The sequence below is a fragment of the Pristiophorus japonicus genome, chromosome 17 (assembly GCF_044704955.1).
Source record: "Pristiophorus japonicus isolate sPriJap1 chromosome 17, sPriJap1.hap1, whole genome shotgun sequence".
Classification (NCBI taxonomy): Eukaryota; Metazoa; Chordata; class Chondrichthyes; family Pristiophoridae; genus Pristiophorus; species Pristiophorus japonicus.
Window position 1 is genome coordinate 110,725,662 of NC_091993.1, and position 15,083 is coordinate 110,740,744.

Sequence of the window (15,083 nt, forward strand, 5' to 3'; positions counted from 1 at the left end):
ATGAAAGAAATGTCAGATGAAGCTGGTAAATGATGGAGCTCTGCTTTGTCTCTTGTCAGTCGCAGTCTACCACTGTTGTGGCTTCACACTTTCACTCAGCCAGCAAATGAGGCCGGCACTGCCCAAGCACCATAAATAAGAAATTACACCAGCCTGTTGCAGTTAGCAGGCTAAATATACTTGCAGTGTTGCCCATACATTTCCAATGTGCCATTGTGAAGAATTACTCCGCTTTTCTGCCACTAATTTAACTTCCCTTTGAATAGCAAACTGAAGCCCTTTGAAAGAAATCACTAGATTTTATGTTTGTCAACCAATTTTAACATAGGTCAAATGTTTCATCCGCCAGTAGCCTATTCAAATTAAGCTGGGGACTCCCATTTCAAAGATTAGTGTAAAAGCAAAATACTGAGAATGCTGGAATCTGGAATAAAAACACAAAATGCTGGAAATCTCAGCGGGTCAGGCAGCATCAGTGGAGAGAAAGCAGAGTTAATGTTTTGGGTTGATGACCCTTCATCAGAACTGGAGAGTGTTCAGAAAGAACAGATTCTTAACAAGCACTGAAAGAGGGAGGGGGAGAAAGGACAAAAGGGAAGGTCTGCGATAGGGTGGAAAACAGGAGAGATTAGAGAGACAAAAGGGATGATGGGACAAATTGAAATGGTAATGCCAGGAGTTAGAAAAACATTAGTCAAGATAGGGTGTGAATGGCAGGATAATGACCAGCTGCCATTAGAGACAAGGAGAAAAAAATAAACAAGCTTGGGTGGGGGGGGGGGATGGGGGAAGGGAGCCAAAGATTGGCAGCGGCTACACTTTGAAATTGTTGAACTCGATGTTGAGTCCAGAAGGCTATAAAGTGCTTAAACAAAAGATGAGATGCTGTTCCTCGAGCTTGCTTTGTGCTTCGTTGGAAGAGTGTAGGAGACCGAGGACGGAGAGCTCAGAGTGGGAATGGGGTGGAGAATTAAAGTGACAGGCAACTTGAAGCTCAGGGTCACACTTGCAGACTGAACCGAGGTGCTCCGCAAAGCGGTCACCCAATCTATGCTTGGTCTCCCCAATGCAGAGGAGACCACATGGTGATCAACAAATACAGTATACTAAATTGAAAGAAGTACAAGTAAATCTGGAATAAGTATTTGGGGCCCTGGATAGTGGGAAGGGAGGAGGTAAAAGGGCAGGTGTTGCATCTCCTGCACCCGCACAGGAAGGTGCTGTGGGAAGGGGAGGGGTGGCTGCGGAATGGACCAGGGTGTAGCGGAGGGAGCGGTCCCTTCAGAATGCTAAGAGGGGAGGGGAAGATGTGATTGGTGGTGGGATCACGCTGGAGGTGGCGGAAATGGCGAAGGATGATCCGTTGAATGTGGAGGCTGATGAGATGAAAGATGAGGACAAGGGAAACCCTGTCGTGGTTCTGAGAGGGAGGGGAAGGGGTGAGAGCAGAGATGCGGAAATAGAACGGACACGGTCGAAGGCCATGTTAACCAAGGCGAAGGGGAATCCTCTGTTGAGGAAAAAGGAAGACATGTCAGAGGCACTAATGTGAAAGGTGGTGTCGTCAGAGAAGATGCGACAGAGACGGAGAAACTGGGAGAATGGAATGGAGACCTTACAGGTTGCGGGATGGGAGGAAGTGTAGTCCAGGTAGCTCTGGGAGTCAGTGGGCAGATAGTGGATACTGGTTGAAAGCCTATTCCCAGAGATGGAGACGGAGAAGTCGAGGAAGGGAAGGGAAGAGTCGGAGATGGACCATGTGAAGGTGAGGATAGGTGGAAATTGGATGCAAAGTGAATGAAATTTTCAAGCTCAGGGCAAGAGCAGGAAACAGTATCGATATGTTCATCAATGTACCGGAAAAAGAGGTGAGGGAGGGGACCCGAGTCGGAGTGGAACAAAGAATGTTCCAGATATCCCACAAAAAGGCAGGCATAGCTAAGACCCATGCAGGTTCCCATAGCAACACCTTTAATTTGGAGGAAATGTGAAAGCAAAATTGGGGCTCTAAACTATGCAGCTAATTTTTATGTTTTGTAAAGACGATAGTAACTCTCTAATGAAACTAGCCATTTGTTTCCTCCCCTTCCTCTGTCCTTCCGCTCTCTACACCACGACCTCCAAGAGGTTGGTGGTGTCACAGAACAGCCACAGTGCAACATCTTTGGTTTAGACAAATATGTTCTCAAAAATCACTACAATAACTCTTTACTCATATAATTCAAGGTTTGGATATATATTGTTCAGCATTTTTTGGATATATTCTTCAAAATCATATTTACCAAACAGTCCAAATATTATCCACATGTTTTGATGCAGTGAGTTTGTGTCTTTACAGCTTGATGTAGTTGATGATACTTTAGTACTGCTGGAACTGTGCACTAGGTCTTCACAAATCCTGCAACATATATGATCATTAGTTTCGTATAAGCTCCAACTTGCATTCACAGCCGGTGGGGAGAGGGGGTGCAGTGGGAGCAGACTGATATGCAGCTATTTAAACTTTATATCCAAACATCTTAGAATTATTTGTGAGCATGCATTTCAGTAACAGTGGGTAATTTCACATTCTGCTGATTCTGAGCATGAATCAGGTACACCAAGTAGCATCCAAAGGCTGTGCACACTGTCCGCGGTAAAGAAAGAGGAAAGAAGTTCTGGGCTGTATTTTCTGGTTCTTTGCGCTCTGGGTTTCTCCCCGGAGTGGTGTGAAAGTTGGCGTTCAGGTCTCCTGCGCTCCGTCGCGATCCTCTGGTCTGGTTTTGCGGCGGCGCTGAGCAGCAATGCCGGAGAAGCTGCGCCGGGTGTGCAATGCCTTTGGTTGCGACACCAGCAGCAGTTTGGACTTTTGCCCAATCAGTTCGCCCGGAAGTGTGCCCACAACAACCACTTGGGAAATCAGTGTGGTCCAGCGTAGCTGGCGGCGCAAAGGTAAAATACTCCAGAGGTAAATACTCGTGTTTGTTCTTTTCATTTTTTTAAAGCAATTTGTGTTGTAGTGGCGTGGGTAATGTTTTGGGAATTATCTTTTTTTTAAGTTCCCCCCGCTTCTCTCTCAAGGCCCGGCACTTTAGTTTGCGAGTTTCCCATTCTTGCGCCACAAAAAGTGTACAACACTTCCCTTAGCGCTGCACCTGACGCAAAGCCCAGATGCCAAAACTTCCTTACCAAAGCACAAACTATTCCCGGCTGGAAACTTTCCCGCCCCGCCTCCACTTTCGCCCCGAAAACAGAAAAGCCTAAAATCCAGCCCTTTCTGTTTTAACTCAGTGGCTGAACTGGGGCTAAAAATTCATGACCTTTATGCCTTCCGATACCGACAAAAAATTGCGAAAAGACGGCAGCCGTTACTGCTCTTTCGCCAACAGGTGACGGGACTCGCAGCATCCTCTATTTTCCCAGGCCTGGCAGCGCTGCCTGTAATATCCATCGCCCTGCAAATTAAAATTAGACAGAGGTCACGTCACGCCGGCTTAATGTCATCACGGCAAACTTCAACCTTTGCACTGAGTTCAGCTGCTGAGTCCTAAGCTCGCCATGTAAACCCAGCATGCAGCAGACTCACAGAAGTGCTGTCAGCACCTCTTGGAGGACACGCACATCTTTCAGGTAAGTTTGCCTTGAAGCTTTTGGACTGTTGCTTAAATTTTTTTACTGAAGTAGTGTAGTGGCTTTCTGCAATAGATGTTAAAAGGTTTTTTTTAAGTGTGTAGGAAGTACTGCTGGCTGCTTGCAAGGCCTCGGATGGCAAAGGAAGGCCTCTGAGGAGCCAGAAAATGGTGCAAAAGCTCAGATCAGGCAACATCCATGGAAAGAGAAACAGTCAAGATCCCAATGCTGCCTGACTTGCTGAGTATTTCTAGTATTTTAGGCTGTCACTTCAGATTTACAGTATCCACTCGCAGAGGGAAGAGGAAGATGCAAAGGAGGAAGAAACAGAAGAGGAAGAAGCCGAAGAGGAAGAAGCCGAAGAGGAGGAAGCAGAAGGAAGGATGCAACCCAGACAGCCCCTTTCTGGCTGGGATGGAATCATCCATCTGTGGTACCAGTGAGCACAACCCCAATTCCCCTTTCAACATTAGTACCACATCTTACCTTCTGTCCGTTACTGACCATCATAGTATCCTCTTGGCCACAATGCTGAAATAAAAGCCACCACAAAGCAAACTTTCCAATCCAACTTCATACATCTATCCATTCAATGACATCAAAAAATCAACTCATCACCCTTTGCATTCTCTTAGTGACTATATTGTATGTGCCTTTGCCTATCCTATGGATGTCATGCAGTGCTACTCCAATGGCTGCAACATGGCTAATGGAAGGCTGCTGACTTTCAGTAGGGGACATTGCAAATGGCATTGCTAGTCGACCTTGAGGAGCTGGTGGCTGGGTGAGTCAAATCGAGTGACAGTGTTTCTTCTTCTTCTCTCCCTCTTCTTGGCCAACCACTGGCTGGGCAGGCTGCACTTTTTGGGTGTGAAATGAGGAAGGCACAAGGGTGGAGTTGTGGTGAGGGCATGTTGGGAAAGCAAGAGAGGAAACCAGCATTGTGTATCCTTTCTGCCCTGCCACTGGCCAAGGACTCAGCCATGCTCCTGCCAAAATTGGCCTGAACGGTCTCCTCCAAGGAGGTGAGGCTAGGAATGGGAGGGAGGTATGCCTCCTGATTGGTACATATTGTTGGTAGGTGAGTAATTGGGGGAGGGGTCGTGCATTGAGCAGTGTGCAAGGCTAGTTATGCAGTTGGCAGGAGATAGCTTTTGAAGATGCGTTCACTGACCTTGATCACTGGTCGGAGGACATGAAACTTGTTTAGGCACTGGAGCAACACTGCTGGCAGTGGCAGCCTCAGTGATGTGGTCCCACATGGTACTTTCTGGAGGGCAACCTGAACCCTGTGGTTAGAGGACCCGTAGTGTTGATCCCCTCCACAAAGCTGGAGTGCTGCGTGTGAGACCCTGGGTGCCCTTTCCCTGGCTTGCTGAGTCATTTGTGTTAGTGCTGAAGCACTTTTCACATTTTTTGAGGGAGTTCAGCTTTTTAATGGCCAGAGTCACGGCCCCGCTGCTGGCTCCATCCCCAGAATGAATTTATGTTGATAGGGATAGTTAAGCCCACCCAGTACATTTCCTGGCGAATTAGAGGAAGTGGGTCTGGTGACGTCATTCATGACGCGTCATCAGACGGTTTCCTTAAAGGGACCATGGCCAACTTCCTTTTGATATTTGTGCGGTCAGTCTTCTATAGTTTTGAAGTGCTGCAAACACTGACAATGACTGCACAGAGGCAAAGGGCTGCACCCTGAATCCCTCCATATGCTTATGGAGGGAGTCACTAGTATGCAGGGATATCCTCTTCCCTTCCGATGGGCGGAAGACACCTCCCCAGGAGACCAAAACAGCCTGGTTGCACATTACACAGGAGGGCACAAGGAAGGTTGTAGTCAGGAGGACCCGAGTGCAGTGGTGCAAACCAAGTTTGAATGATCTCATTAGATCACAAACGTTAGTACAAAGACACACTCAACCTCATCCTGCTGTGCCTGTCATCACATTCCCATCACTCTCCCTTCCCTACCCTACTCTTGCACATCCTTACTCACACCAACTTACTTTGCAACTCTACCCATCCCTCTCTATCTCCATTATCACAACCCTACTTCAATGGCCACCCCTCACACTCATCCTAGTGCAATCATACCAACGAACAACACACAAGGGTAGCAACTTGGTGTCTTGTCCAATGTTTATGTAAAGTTTCTGTTAATGTGCTGTAAAGCATTGAAATCTTTATTTTCAACACATTCCGGTCTAAGACAGATTTGTGTGCACCTTTGGAAGTGGCTTAGTGAGTTGCATTGAATGGCGAGACATAACGTACCCCCACAATGGTGATGCATGTGAAAGGAATGGTTTGGTCATTGTAGGGATGCTTTGTGGTGTTGCGGGGTGTGCTGCCAACTTGGCGCATCATGTAGCAGCCAGGTGTACAGCGTAATGTTAAGTAAATCTCTCCATGATGAGGCCATCCCTGGCCTCTCAGATAGCAATGTGCTCTGGTGCTGAAGCCCTCTGGCCTGTGCAGCATCAGGTGATTGTGGAGAAAGTTGGTGGTGTTGTTGGTACTGCTGCTGTTCAGTCTCATCAGGGTCCAATTCTGAGGACCAATTTAAGACAGTTTCAACGGCACCCATTCTGATGGAATAGATGGTAGGTGAAGTACAGACGCCAGAAGTGATCTGTCAATGATGAGCGAGATAATGAGGTGAGACTGGATGGAGACTTGTGGAAAGATTTGCAGCCTGCAGAATCTATTGTGGAAATGCAGAGAGGAACAGCTGAGGAAAGCGATCTCAGTCAGGTGGGAGCTTTTACATTTGAAGCTGCAACTAATCAGCTGGAGCAATAGCCACTGAATTCCCGTCTCAATTTGACATACATGGTCATCGAACAGTGTGGTTCCCGTGGCCATGAAGTTGAAGTTAAATAGTAAAGTAAAAAAGCCTGTTAAGGGTCTGGTAAGTATATTATAATTAGTTTAATTGGGTCGCCCGCCGCTGCCTGTTGAGTCTGCTCTGCGCTGATACCGGGAAAGGTGTGTTGCGGCGGATTCCTGACCCGATGTCACAAAGAAACACTTTCCCACCCAACCCACCACTGATCCCATTCGCTGACACCCTGGAAAATTCCAGCCAATGTATAATCTTTTTTTAAAGGTAGTAAGGGGTGAAAACTTCATTTTTTCACTTAATTTTAATTTTTATTAGTTCAGAATTTCCCTCAAAAGCCGAGCGAACTCCATTGCCTTGCTTCCAGAGGCTGTTGAAACAACAAACACAGCTCCTGGTCAACAACTTCAACTCCCATGCCTGCAGTAACACCACCAGGAGAGCATTACATGTTAAGTTTTTTTTATTCATTCCTGGGATGTAGGCGTTGCTGTCAAGACCAAAATTTATTGCCCATCCCTAATTGCCCTTGAGAAGGTGGTGGTGAGCTGCCGCCTTGAATCGCTGCAGTCCTTGTGGTGAAGGTTCTCCCACAGTGCTGTTAGGGAGTTCCAGGATTTTGACCCAGCGACGATGAAGGAACGGCGATATATTTTCAAGTCAGGATGATGTGTAACTTGGAGGGAAACGTGGAGGTAGTGGTGTTCCCAGACGTCTACTGCCCTTGTCCTTCTATGTGGTAGAGGTCGCAGGTTTGGGAGGTGTTACTGAAGAAGCCTTGGTGAGTTGCTGTAGTGCATCTTGTAGATGGTACACACTGCAACCACGGTAGGTCGCTGATGGAGGGAGTGAATGTTTAAGGTGGTGGATGGGCGCCAATCAAGCTGGCTCCTTTGCCCTGGATGAAGTTGAGCTTCTTGAGTGTTGTTGGAGCTGCACTCATCCAGGCAAGTGGAGAGTATTCCATCACACTCCAGACTTGCGCCTCGTAGATGGTGGAAAGATTTTGAGGAGTCAGGAGGTGAGACACGCGCACAGAATACCCACCTTCTGACCTACTCGTTGCCACAGTATTTATGTGGCTGGTCCAGTTAAGTTTCTGGTTAATGGTGATCCCCAGGATGTTGATGGTGGGGGATTCGGTAATGGTAATGCCACTGAATATCAAAAGGGAGGTGGTTAGACTCTCGCTTGTTGTAGATGGTCATTGCCTGGCACTTGTGTGGCGCGAATGTTACTTGCCACTTATCAGCCCAAGCCTGAATGTAATCCAGATCTTGCTGCATGCGGGCATGGACTGCTCCATTATCTGAGGAGTTGTGAATGGCACTGAACACTGAGCAGTCATCAGCGAACATCCCCACTCCTGACCTTATGATGGAGAGAAGCTCATTGATGAAGCAGCTGAAGATGGTTGGGCATAGGACATTGCCCTGAGGAACTCCTGCAGTCATGTTTTGGGCTGTGTTGATTTACCTCCAACCACCACAACCATCTTCCTTTGTGCTCGGTATGACTCCAGCCACTGGAGAGTTTCCACCCCCCCACCCCCCCACCCGATTCCCATTGACTTCAGTTTTACTAGGGCTCCTTGGTGCCACACTCGGTCAAATGCAGCATTGATGTCCAGGGCAGTCACTCTCACCTCACCTCTGGAATTCAGCTCTTTTGTCCATGTTTGGACCAAGGTTGTAATAAGGTCTGGAGCCGAGTGGTCCTGGTGGAACCTAAACTGGGTATCAGGTTATTGGTGAGCAAGTGCCACTTATAGCACTGTTGACGACACCTTCCATCACTTTGCTGATGATTCAGAGTAGACTGATGGGGTGGTAATTGGCCAAATTGGATTTGTCCTGCTTTTTGTTGGACTTGGGCAGTTTTCCACATTGTCAGATTAATGCCAGTGTTGTAGCTGTACTGGAACAGCACGACTAGAGACGTGGCTAGTTCTGGAGCACAAGTCTTCAACATTCGGGATGTTGTTGGGGCTCATAGCCTTTGCTGTATCCAGTGCGCTCAGCCTTTTCTTGATATCATGCGGAGTGAATCAAATTGGCTGAAGACTAGCTTCTGTGATGGTGGGAACCTCAGGAAGGGGCCGATATGGATCATCCACTCGGCACTTCTGGCTGAAGATGGTTGTAAACGCTTCATCCTTGTCTTTTTCACTCATGTGTTGGGATCTGCCATCATTGAGGATGGGGATATTCATAGAGCCTCCTCCTCCTGTTAGTTGTTTAATGGTCCACCATCATTCACGACTGGATGTAGCAGGACTAGAGCTTTAATCTGATCCGTTGGTTGTGGGATTGCTTAGCCTTGTCTATAGCTTGCTGCTTCTGCTTTTTAGTATGAATATAGAGCTGTGTTGCAGCTTTCCCAGGTTGGCACCTCATTTTTAGGTATGCCTGGTGCTGTTGCTGGCGTGCTCTTCTACAATCTTCATTGAACAGGAGTTGGTCCCCTGACTTGATGGTAATGGTAGAGTGAGGGATATGCCGGGCCATGAGGTTACAGATTACGGTGAAATACAATTCTGCTCTGCTGATGGCCCACAGCACCTCATGGATGTCCAGTTTTGAGCTGCTAGATCTAATCTGGATCTATCCCATTTAGCATGGTGGTAGTGCCACACAACACGATGGATGGTGTCCTCAGCGTGAAGACGGGACTTCGTTTCCACAATGACTGTGCAGTGGTCGCTGCTACCAATGCTGTCATGGACAGATGCATCTGCGACAGATAGATTGGTGAGGATGAGATCAAGTAGGTTTCTCCCTCATGTTTGTTCTCTCATCATCTGCCGAAGACACAGTCTCGCAGCTATGTCCTTCAGGACTCGGCCAGCTCGGTCAGTAGTGTTGCTACCAAGCCAGTCTTGATGATGGACATTGAAGTCCCCTTTCCAGTATACATTCTGTGCCCTTGCTACTCTCAGTGCTTCTTCCAAGTGGTGTTCAACATGGAGGATTCATCAGCTGAGGGAGGGCAGTAGGTGGTAATTAGCAGGTTTCTTTGCTCATCCTTGACTTGAAGCCACGAGACTTCTTGGGGTCCGGAGTCAATGGTGAGGATTCCCAAGGCCACTCACTCCCTCCCGATTGTATACCACTGTGGCACCACCCCTGGTGGGTCTGCCCTGTCAGTGGGACAGGACATACCCAGGGATAGTGATGGAGGAGTCTGGGACATTGGCTGAAAGGTATGATTCTGTGAATATGACTATGTCAGGCTGTTGCTTGTCTATGAGGCAGCTCTCCAAATATTGGTACAAGTCCCCAGATATTGGTGAGAAGGACTTTGCAGGGTCGACTGGGCTGGGTGTGCCGAAGTCGATGCCAGGTGGTCCATCCGGTTTTATTCTAATTATTATTGTTTTTTGTAGAGGCTATGTACAGCTGAGGGGCAGTTAAGAGTCATCCACTTTGCTGTGGGTCTGGAGCTGCATTGTGCGCTGAAAACCAGCTTACGGGGACACCCCGGGTCTGCACATATTCAGTGTACCCAAGGAGGCCTGGATTTCTAGGCCACTGTTCCCCTGTACTTGCAATTTCCTTAAACCTCCTTGCCTCAGCACTTTCTTTAAAAATAAGCATCCTCAAAATCTGCCGGCTGCCCACAACTCAGCTCCACTTGGGTCGCCATTCAGATCACTTAAAAAAAAATCCTCAACGAAGTAGGAGAAAAACAGTTTCCACAGGCAGGGGTGTCGGCAATCAGAAGACACACATTTAAAATAATTGGCAACAAAAAAAGCCAGAGGGGAGATGAGATTTTTTTAAACTCAGGGACTTATCTCATCTGGAATGCGCTGCCTGAAAGGGTGGTGGAAGCAGGTTCAACAGCAGCTTTCAAAAGGGAATTGGATCTTGACTTAAAAAGGGGAAATGCAGGTTTGTGGGGAAAGAGCAGGCGAGTGGGACTAATTGGATAGCTCTACCAAAGAGCTGGCACAGACACAATGGGCCGGACGGGCCCTTTCTACACTGTAAGATTCGCTGATTCCGCCGCCTGTTTCTCGTCCTTGTAATATATTTGATTGAAATATTTCAAAAGTTAAGACAGCACCGATTTCTTGTCCTTTTCGACGGTTTCCGGCACTTACATTAACCAATAGATGACAGTAGGGCTGCTTTCCTCCTTTACCTCCCACTCTCTCCCTCTCCGCCTTTCTCCTCAGTGAGCGGACCGTTACCGCACTCCAACCGCCCGCCAAAAAGCCGCGCCTGCGCAGTACCGATCGTCATAAAAAAGAATATGCCTCGCCGCCAGATTGCTGCGCTTGCGCAATCCCGGCCGCCAGATTGCCACGCGTACGCAGCGCCGGCCGCCCAAAAAAATGCCGCGCCTGCGCACTTCCCGCCGAGCACCGCGTGCGGGGCTGAGAGCGAGGTCCGCCGCAGCTGGATAAACGGCAGCGGGGCTGAGGCCTGGACAGGAGACAAGGCGGAGCTGCTTCGATTAACCAGCTTCGTCCGACCTCCCGACCCCTCCCCCCCTCACGAGTACCAGCATCGTCCTCTTTCATTGCACGCGACAATGAAAACACCGCCTTTATTGTTTCCACCCCTGTGCTCTTCTCCTCCCGCACCTTCTACGCTTTCATCTGCTGTCCACGAAGATGCTGCGTCAGTCAGGGTGACATCTAGGATGGCTTGCAGTCCACCTCCTGACCTCCAGCTCCAGGGCAGAGAAAGGGACCTGCTTGATGGCAATAACTAGAAGGGGGGAGTTTCTGAGCGAAGAAATCATATTGTAAGTGAACCCCCAATTAACTTGATACCTAAGGCCCGTAAGGCCCGCTTGAACCAGGTCAAAAAATGCTGATAAATCAGAAGATAGCATTCAATGATTTTTTTTCAACACGCCCCTCCCTCCCTACATCTTATTTGGGGGAGGGGGAGGGGCAACACCACCCAAAGTGAAGGAAGAGCATCCGAGAGGCCGCTGAGCACCTCAAGTCTCGTCGCCAAGAGCATGCGGAAATCAATCGCAGACAGCGGAAGGAGCGCGCGGCAAACCAGGCTTCCCCCGCCACACCTTCCTTCAACTACTGTCTGCCCCACCTATGACAGACTGTAATTCCCGCATTGGATTGTACAGCCATCTGAGAACTCAACGTGTAGAGTGGAAGCAAGTATTCCTCGATTTCGAGGGACTGCCTAATGATGATATTTGGGGCTTCTAATGTGATAACTGATGTTTACAGATGTAGATGTGTGTCAGCTGTCGCTCAGTGGGTAGCACCCTCGCCTCTGAGTCAGAAGGGTGTGGGTTCAAGTCCCCCTCCAGAGACTTGAATACAAAATCCAGGTTGACACAGTGCTGTACTGTCAGAAGTGCCGTCTCTCGGCTGAGATGTTATACTGAGGCTCTGTCTGCTCTCTCAGGTGGAAGTAAACGATTCCAAGGCTTTGCTTCGAAGAAGAGCAGGGGAGTTATTCCTGGTGTTATGAGATTGTGAAAGGCACTATATAAATGCAAGTTCTTTTCAATTATTGATCCATACTTATTTTTATCCATACTTAGAATATTATGCAGAATGTTCCAGAAATATACTGTGATATTAGAACAAGTCAACCAGAGTAAATATTACACAAGATTTCATTAAAGAGCTTTTAAAGTGACATCTCTATTTTATTTGAAATACAGTAGTGCAATTTGTAATTGTATTGTAGTTTCTATGTAATTCTTTCAAAAATACATTGATAGAGATGCCCTGGCCTCCATCAGATAGGAAAAAGTGAACCTCAGTGAGGGCTGTCCCATGGAGCTGAAAACAGAGGAGACATTTTAAATGAAGATGGTGTGGTTGAACATGCCAGAGGCTGCTTTAAAAAAGGAGGCAGACAGAAAGCAGGAAACTATAGACCGGTTAGCCTAATATCTGTCGTTGGGAAAATGCTGGAGTCCATTATTAAGGAAGCAGTAGCAGGACACTTGGAAAAGCATAATTCAATCAAGCATGGTTTTATGAAGGGGAAATAATGTTTGCCAAATTTGCTGGAGTTCTTCGAGAATGTAATGAGCAAGGTGGATAAGGGGGTACCAGTGGATGTGGTGTATTTGGATTTCCAGATGGCATTCGATAAGGTGCCACATAAAACATTAGTGCACATGATAAAGGGTTCAATTTTTTCGGGTCATTTGTGCCGTTCTTTTGGCGCATGCCATTTTTTTTGTGTATTTACTTTTTTCAAAGTTTCCCCCTGCGATCTGCGCCGGCGTAACTGACTTACGATTTTTCGAGACCAGTTGTTTTTTACGTCATGTCCGCCGGTTTTTATAATTTTTCGCAGTTTGGCCAAACAGTTTTTCCAAGGTCGGCGTATCTGGCCTCTCCCGAAAAACCTTCTGGGCATTTTAGAAAACCAGTGCAAATAGACAAAACGGTGCTGAAAGATGCCATCATTTTTAAATCAAAGATTTGGAAGGGAGTCATGAACACTGTAAAAATCAGTAGTAAAGTTCAACTTTTTCTTTAGCCTGTAAACATAGTAAATGGAAGTTTGTTGGATTTCAGAAGATTTCTCTTTTACTCACACGCCACCACCGAACGTCTTGAAGCAGGGCTGGAGGGTGGTAGCTTTGGCCGGCAGAATCCACCCCGCGCCTGGACACAGGGGCTTGGCTGGAACACAAGCCCCGGGGGGAGCGGGGGGGAGGAAGGAGAGAGAGAGCGAGGTGCCGATCGGAAGGCTTCTGCAGAAGGAGCCTAGGGAGCGAGGTGCCAATCGGAAGGCTTCTGAAGACTGCAATGAGTGGAGGCGGGGGGGAAGAGAGAGAAAGGGAGCAGTCACAAGATTGCAATTAGTTAAGGGGGGGAGGGAGAGAGGGGAAGTGACAAGACCGTGGGTGATTCTTCTTGCGTTTCAACAGTTGTGTTAAGAATGGAACAAATAATGGAAATGATTCAGTTTGAATGTAAAGTATATTTTATTCAAAAGTTTAATAACCAGTTCTTTTGTACTTAACTTTAATACAATTATTCTTGCATCAAACTTTACTTGAAGATCACTCTTTAAAATCATTTAAAAACATTAAGATCACATAAACTTTTAAACTTGTAAATTTACATAACTTGCAAAAATGTATTTTAATTGAGAACAGTTACAACAGTAACAACACTAATAACAACAACAGCTTGACCTTATTTTAAGACCGCCCACTGTGCTTGGTCTTCGATATTTCAACATCCTTGCTCGCAGGCGATGGCGCAGTGTTTCTGAGCTTGGTACCAAGCTTATTCTTTCTAAGATCTCGGGTACTGTGCACCTGTTGAGGGGGGCGGTGGCGGTAGGTGCCAGTTGGAGGGCCTAGGCGCCAGTTGGAGGGCCCAGCTTTGGGCTCTTCAGAGGCTGCTGTGGGGATTGGAGTGGGAGTGGCAGTTGATTCTGTCAATGCGCGCGGCATCTGGGCGTGTTCCCTTATTGCAGCAGCTAACTCCAACATGCCGTCCCTTATGCGCCCTGACAGTGTCTCAACCATCTGCAACATTCCCTCCTTCATGTTGAGCAAAACTGTCTCAACTAGCTGCAACATTCGCTCCCTTATTATCAGTGACAGTGTTTGCACTATCTCTGACATTCCCTCCATGATGGTCACTGACAGGTCATCAGCTCCCTCTGACATTCCCACCCTCATGGTCACTTTTCCCTCAGGGACAGTCCCGGATATCGTTCCCATTTCTCGTGTCACTGCTGTTACTTCTCCCAACAGTCCTGCTACCTCATCACTAATGGCGACCAGGAGTGATTGGCTAAAGTCAATGCTCTCTGCACTTAATGACATCATCTGAACTACATCTGTTAGATCCTGCATCTCAGGAGAGCGAGGTCGAGCTCTCCTTCCACTCCTCCCCACAGGTGTGGCTCGCACCCCACCACTGAGACTCGCAGCCTGGGACGGTGTGGCCCTGTGTGTGCCTCGCTGCACCCAACCACTGGTACACGCAACATTGGAAGGTGGGGCCCTGGTGTGCCTCGCTCCACCCTACCATTGGGACCCGCAACCTTGGAAGGAGGGAAACCATGGAATGTCCCAAAAGCACTCAAACTACAAGTCATGGAAGCAGCTGTCACTGCAATGAGCGGCACCTCCTCCAAAGTCAGTAAAACAGTGGGGGATTCATCCAGCTCCATCCTCTCCCCATCACCGACATGTTCTTGGTTTAGAGGGTTGGCTTCGAAGATGTTATCCTATTCAGGCTGGTCCTCATCTGAATTTTCTTCTACAGCGTCAGGGTCAGCCTCAAGTTCTGAAAAATATAACAGGACGCAGACAAATGGTTCGCAGCAGAGGCGGGAGCAGGGTGGCTGGCATGAGTAGGCTCACACAGCGCAGGGTAGGCAGCAGGTTAATTTGAAGCACCATGATGAATGACACCACATTGCATCAGCCAAGGCAAAGCTGACAGAGATATCCCCAGGAACCGAAGCATTATTAGCCTAAGCGGTATTTAACACTTAGCAGAGCCAGGCTGTGAAATTTGCAGGACTTCCCCTCTCTCTCAAGTGTGGGCCCAGCTTGTGCAGTGACGATTGTTTTTCTCCAGGCAGGACCCATCAAAGCAATGCCCCTCTCTTTCAAGGGTGTCAGTGGCTGCAGATTTGCGAAGCCTCCCGTTTGGGTT

The 15,083-nt window shown here is 47.9% G+C and overlaps 1 protein-coding gene across 8 annotated transcripts in view; it reads right to left on the minus strand.

Annotated features, from left to right (window-relative positions):
• LOC139227908 (acidic mammalian chitinase-like) overlaps nucleotides 1–15,083 on the minus strand; it is a 155,210-nt gene that overhangs the window by 94,587 nt on the left and 45,540 nt on the right. For 6 of the 8 annotated variants that reach the window (XM_070859053.1, XM_070859057.1, XM_070859054.1 and 3 more), the window contains one exon: nucleotides 2,283–2,398. The exons of 1 other annotated variant lie outside the window; for it this stretch is intronic. In XM_070859053.1, the coding sequence (XP_070715154.1) occupies nucleotides 2,283–2,398 (116 nt within the window). Of the gene's footprint in view, nucleotides 1–2,282; nucleotides 2,399–10,556; nucleotides 10,650–15,083 lie in introns of those variants that run through there. One more of the 8 variants, XM_070859055.1, reaches the window with a different exon arrangement.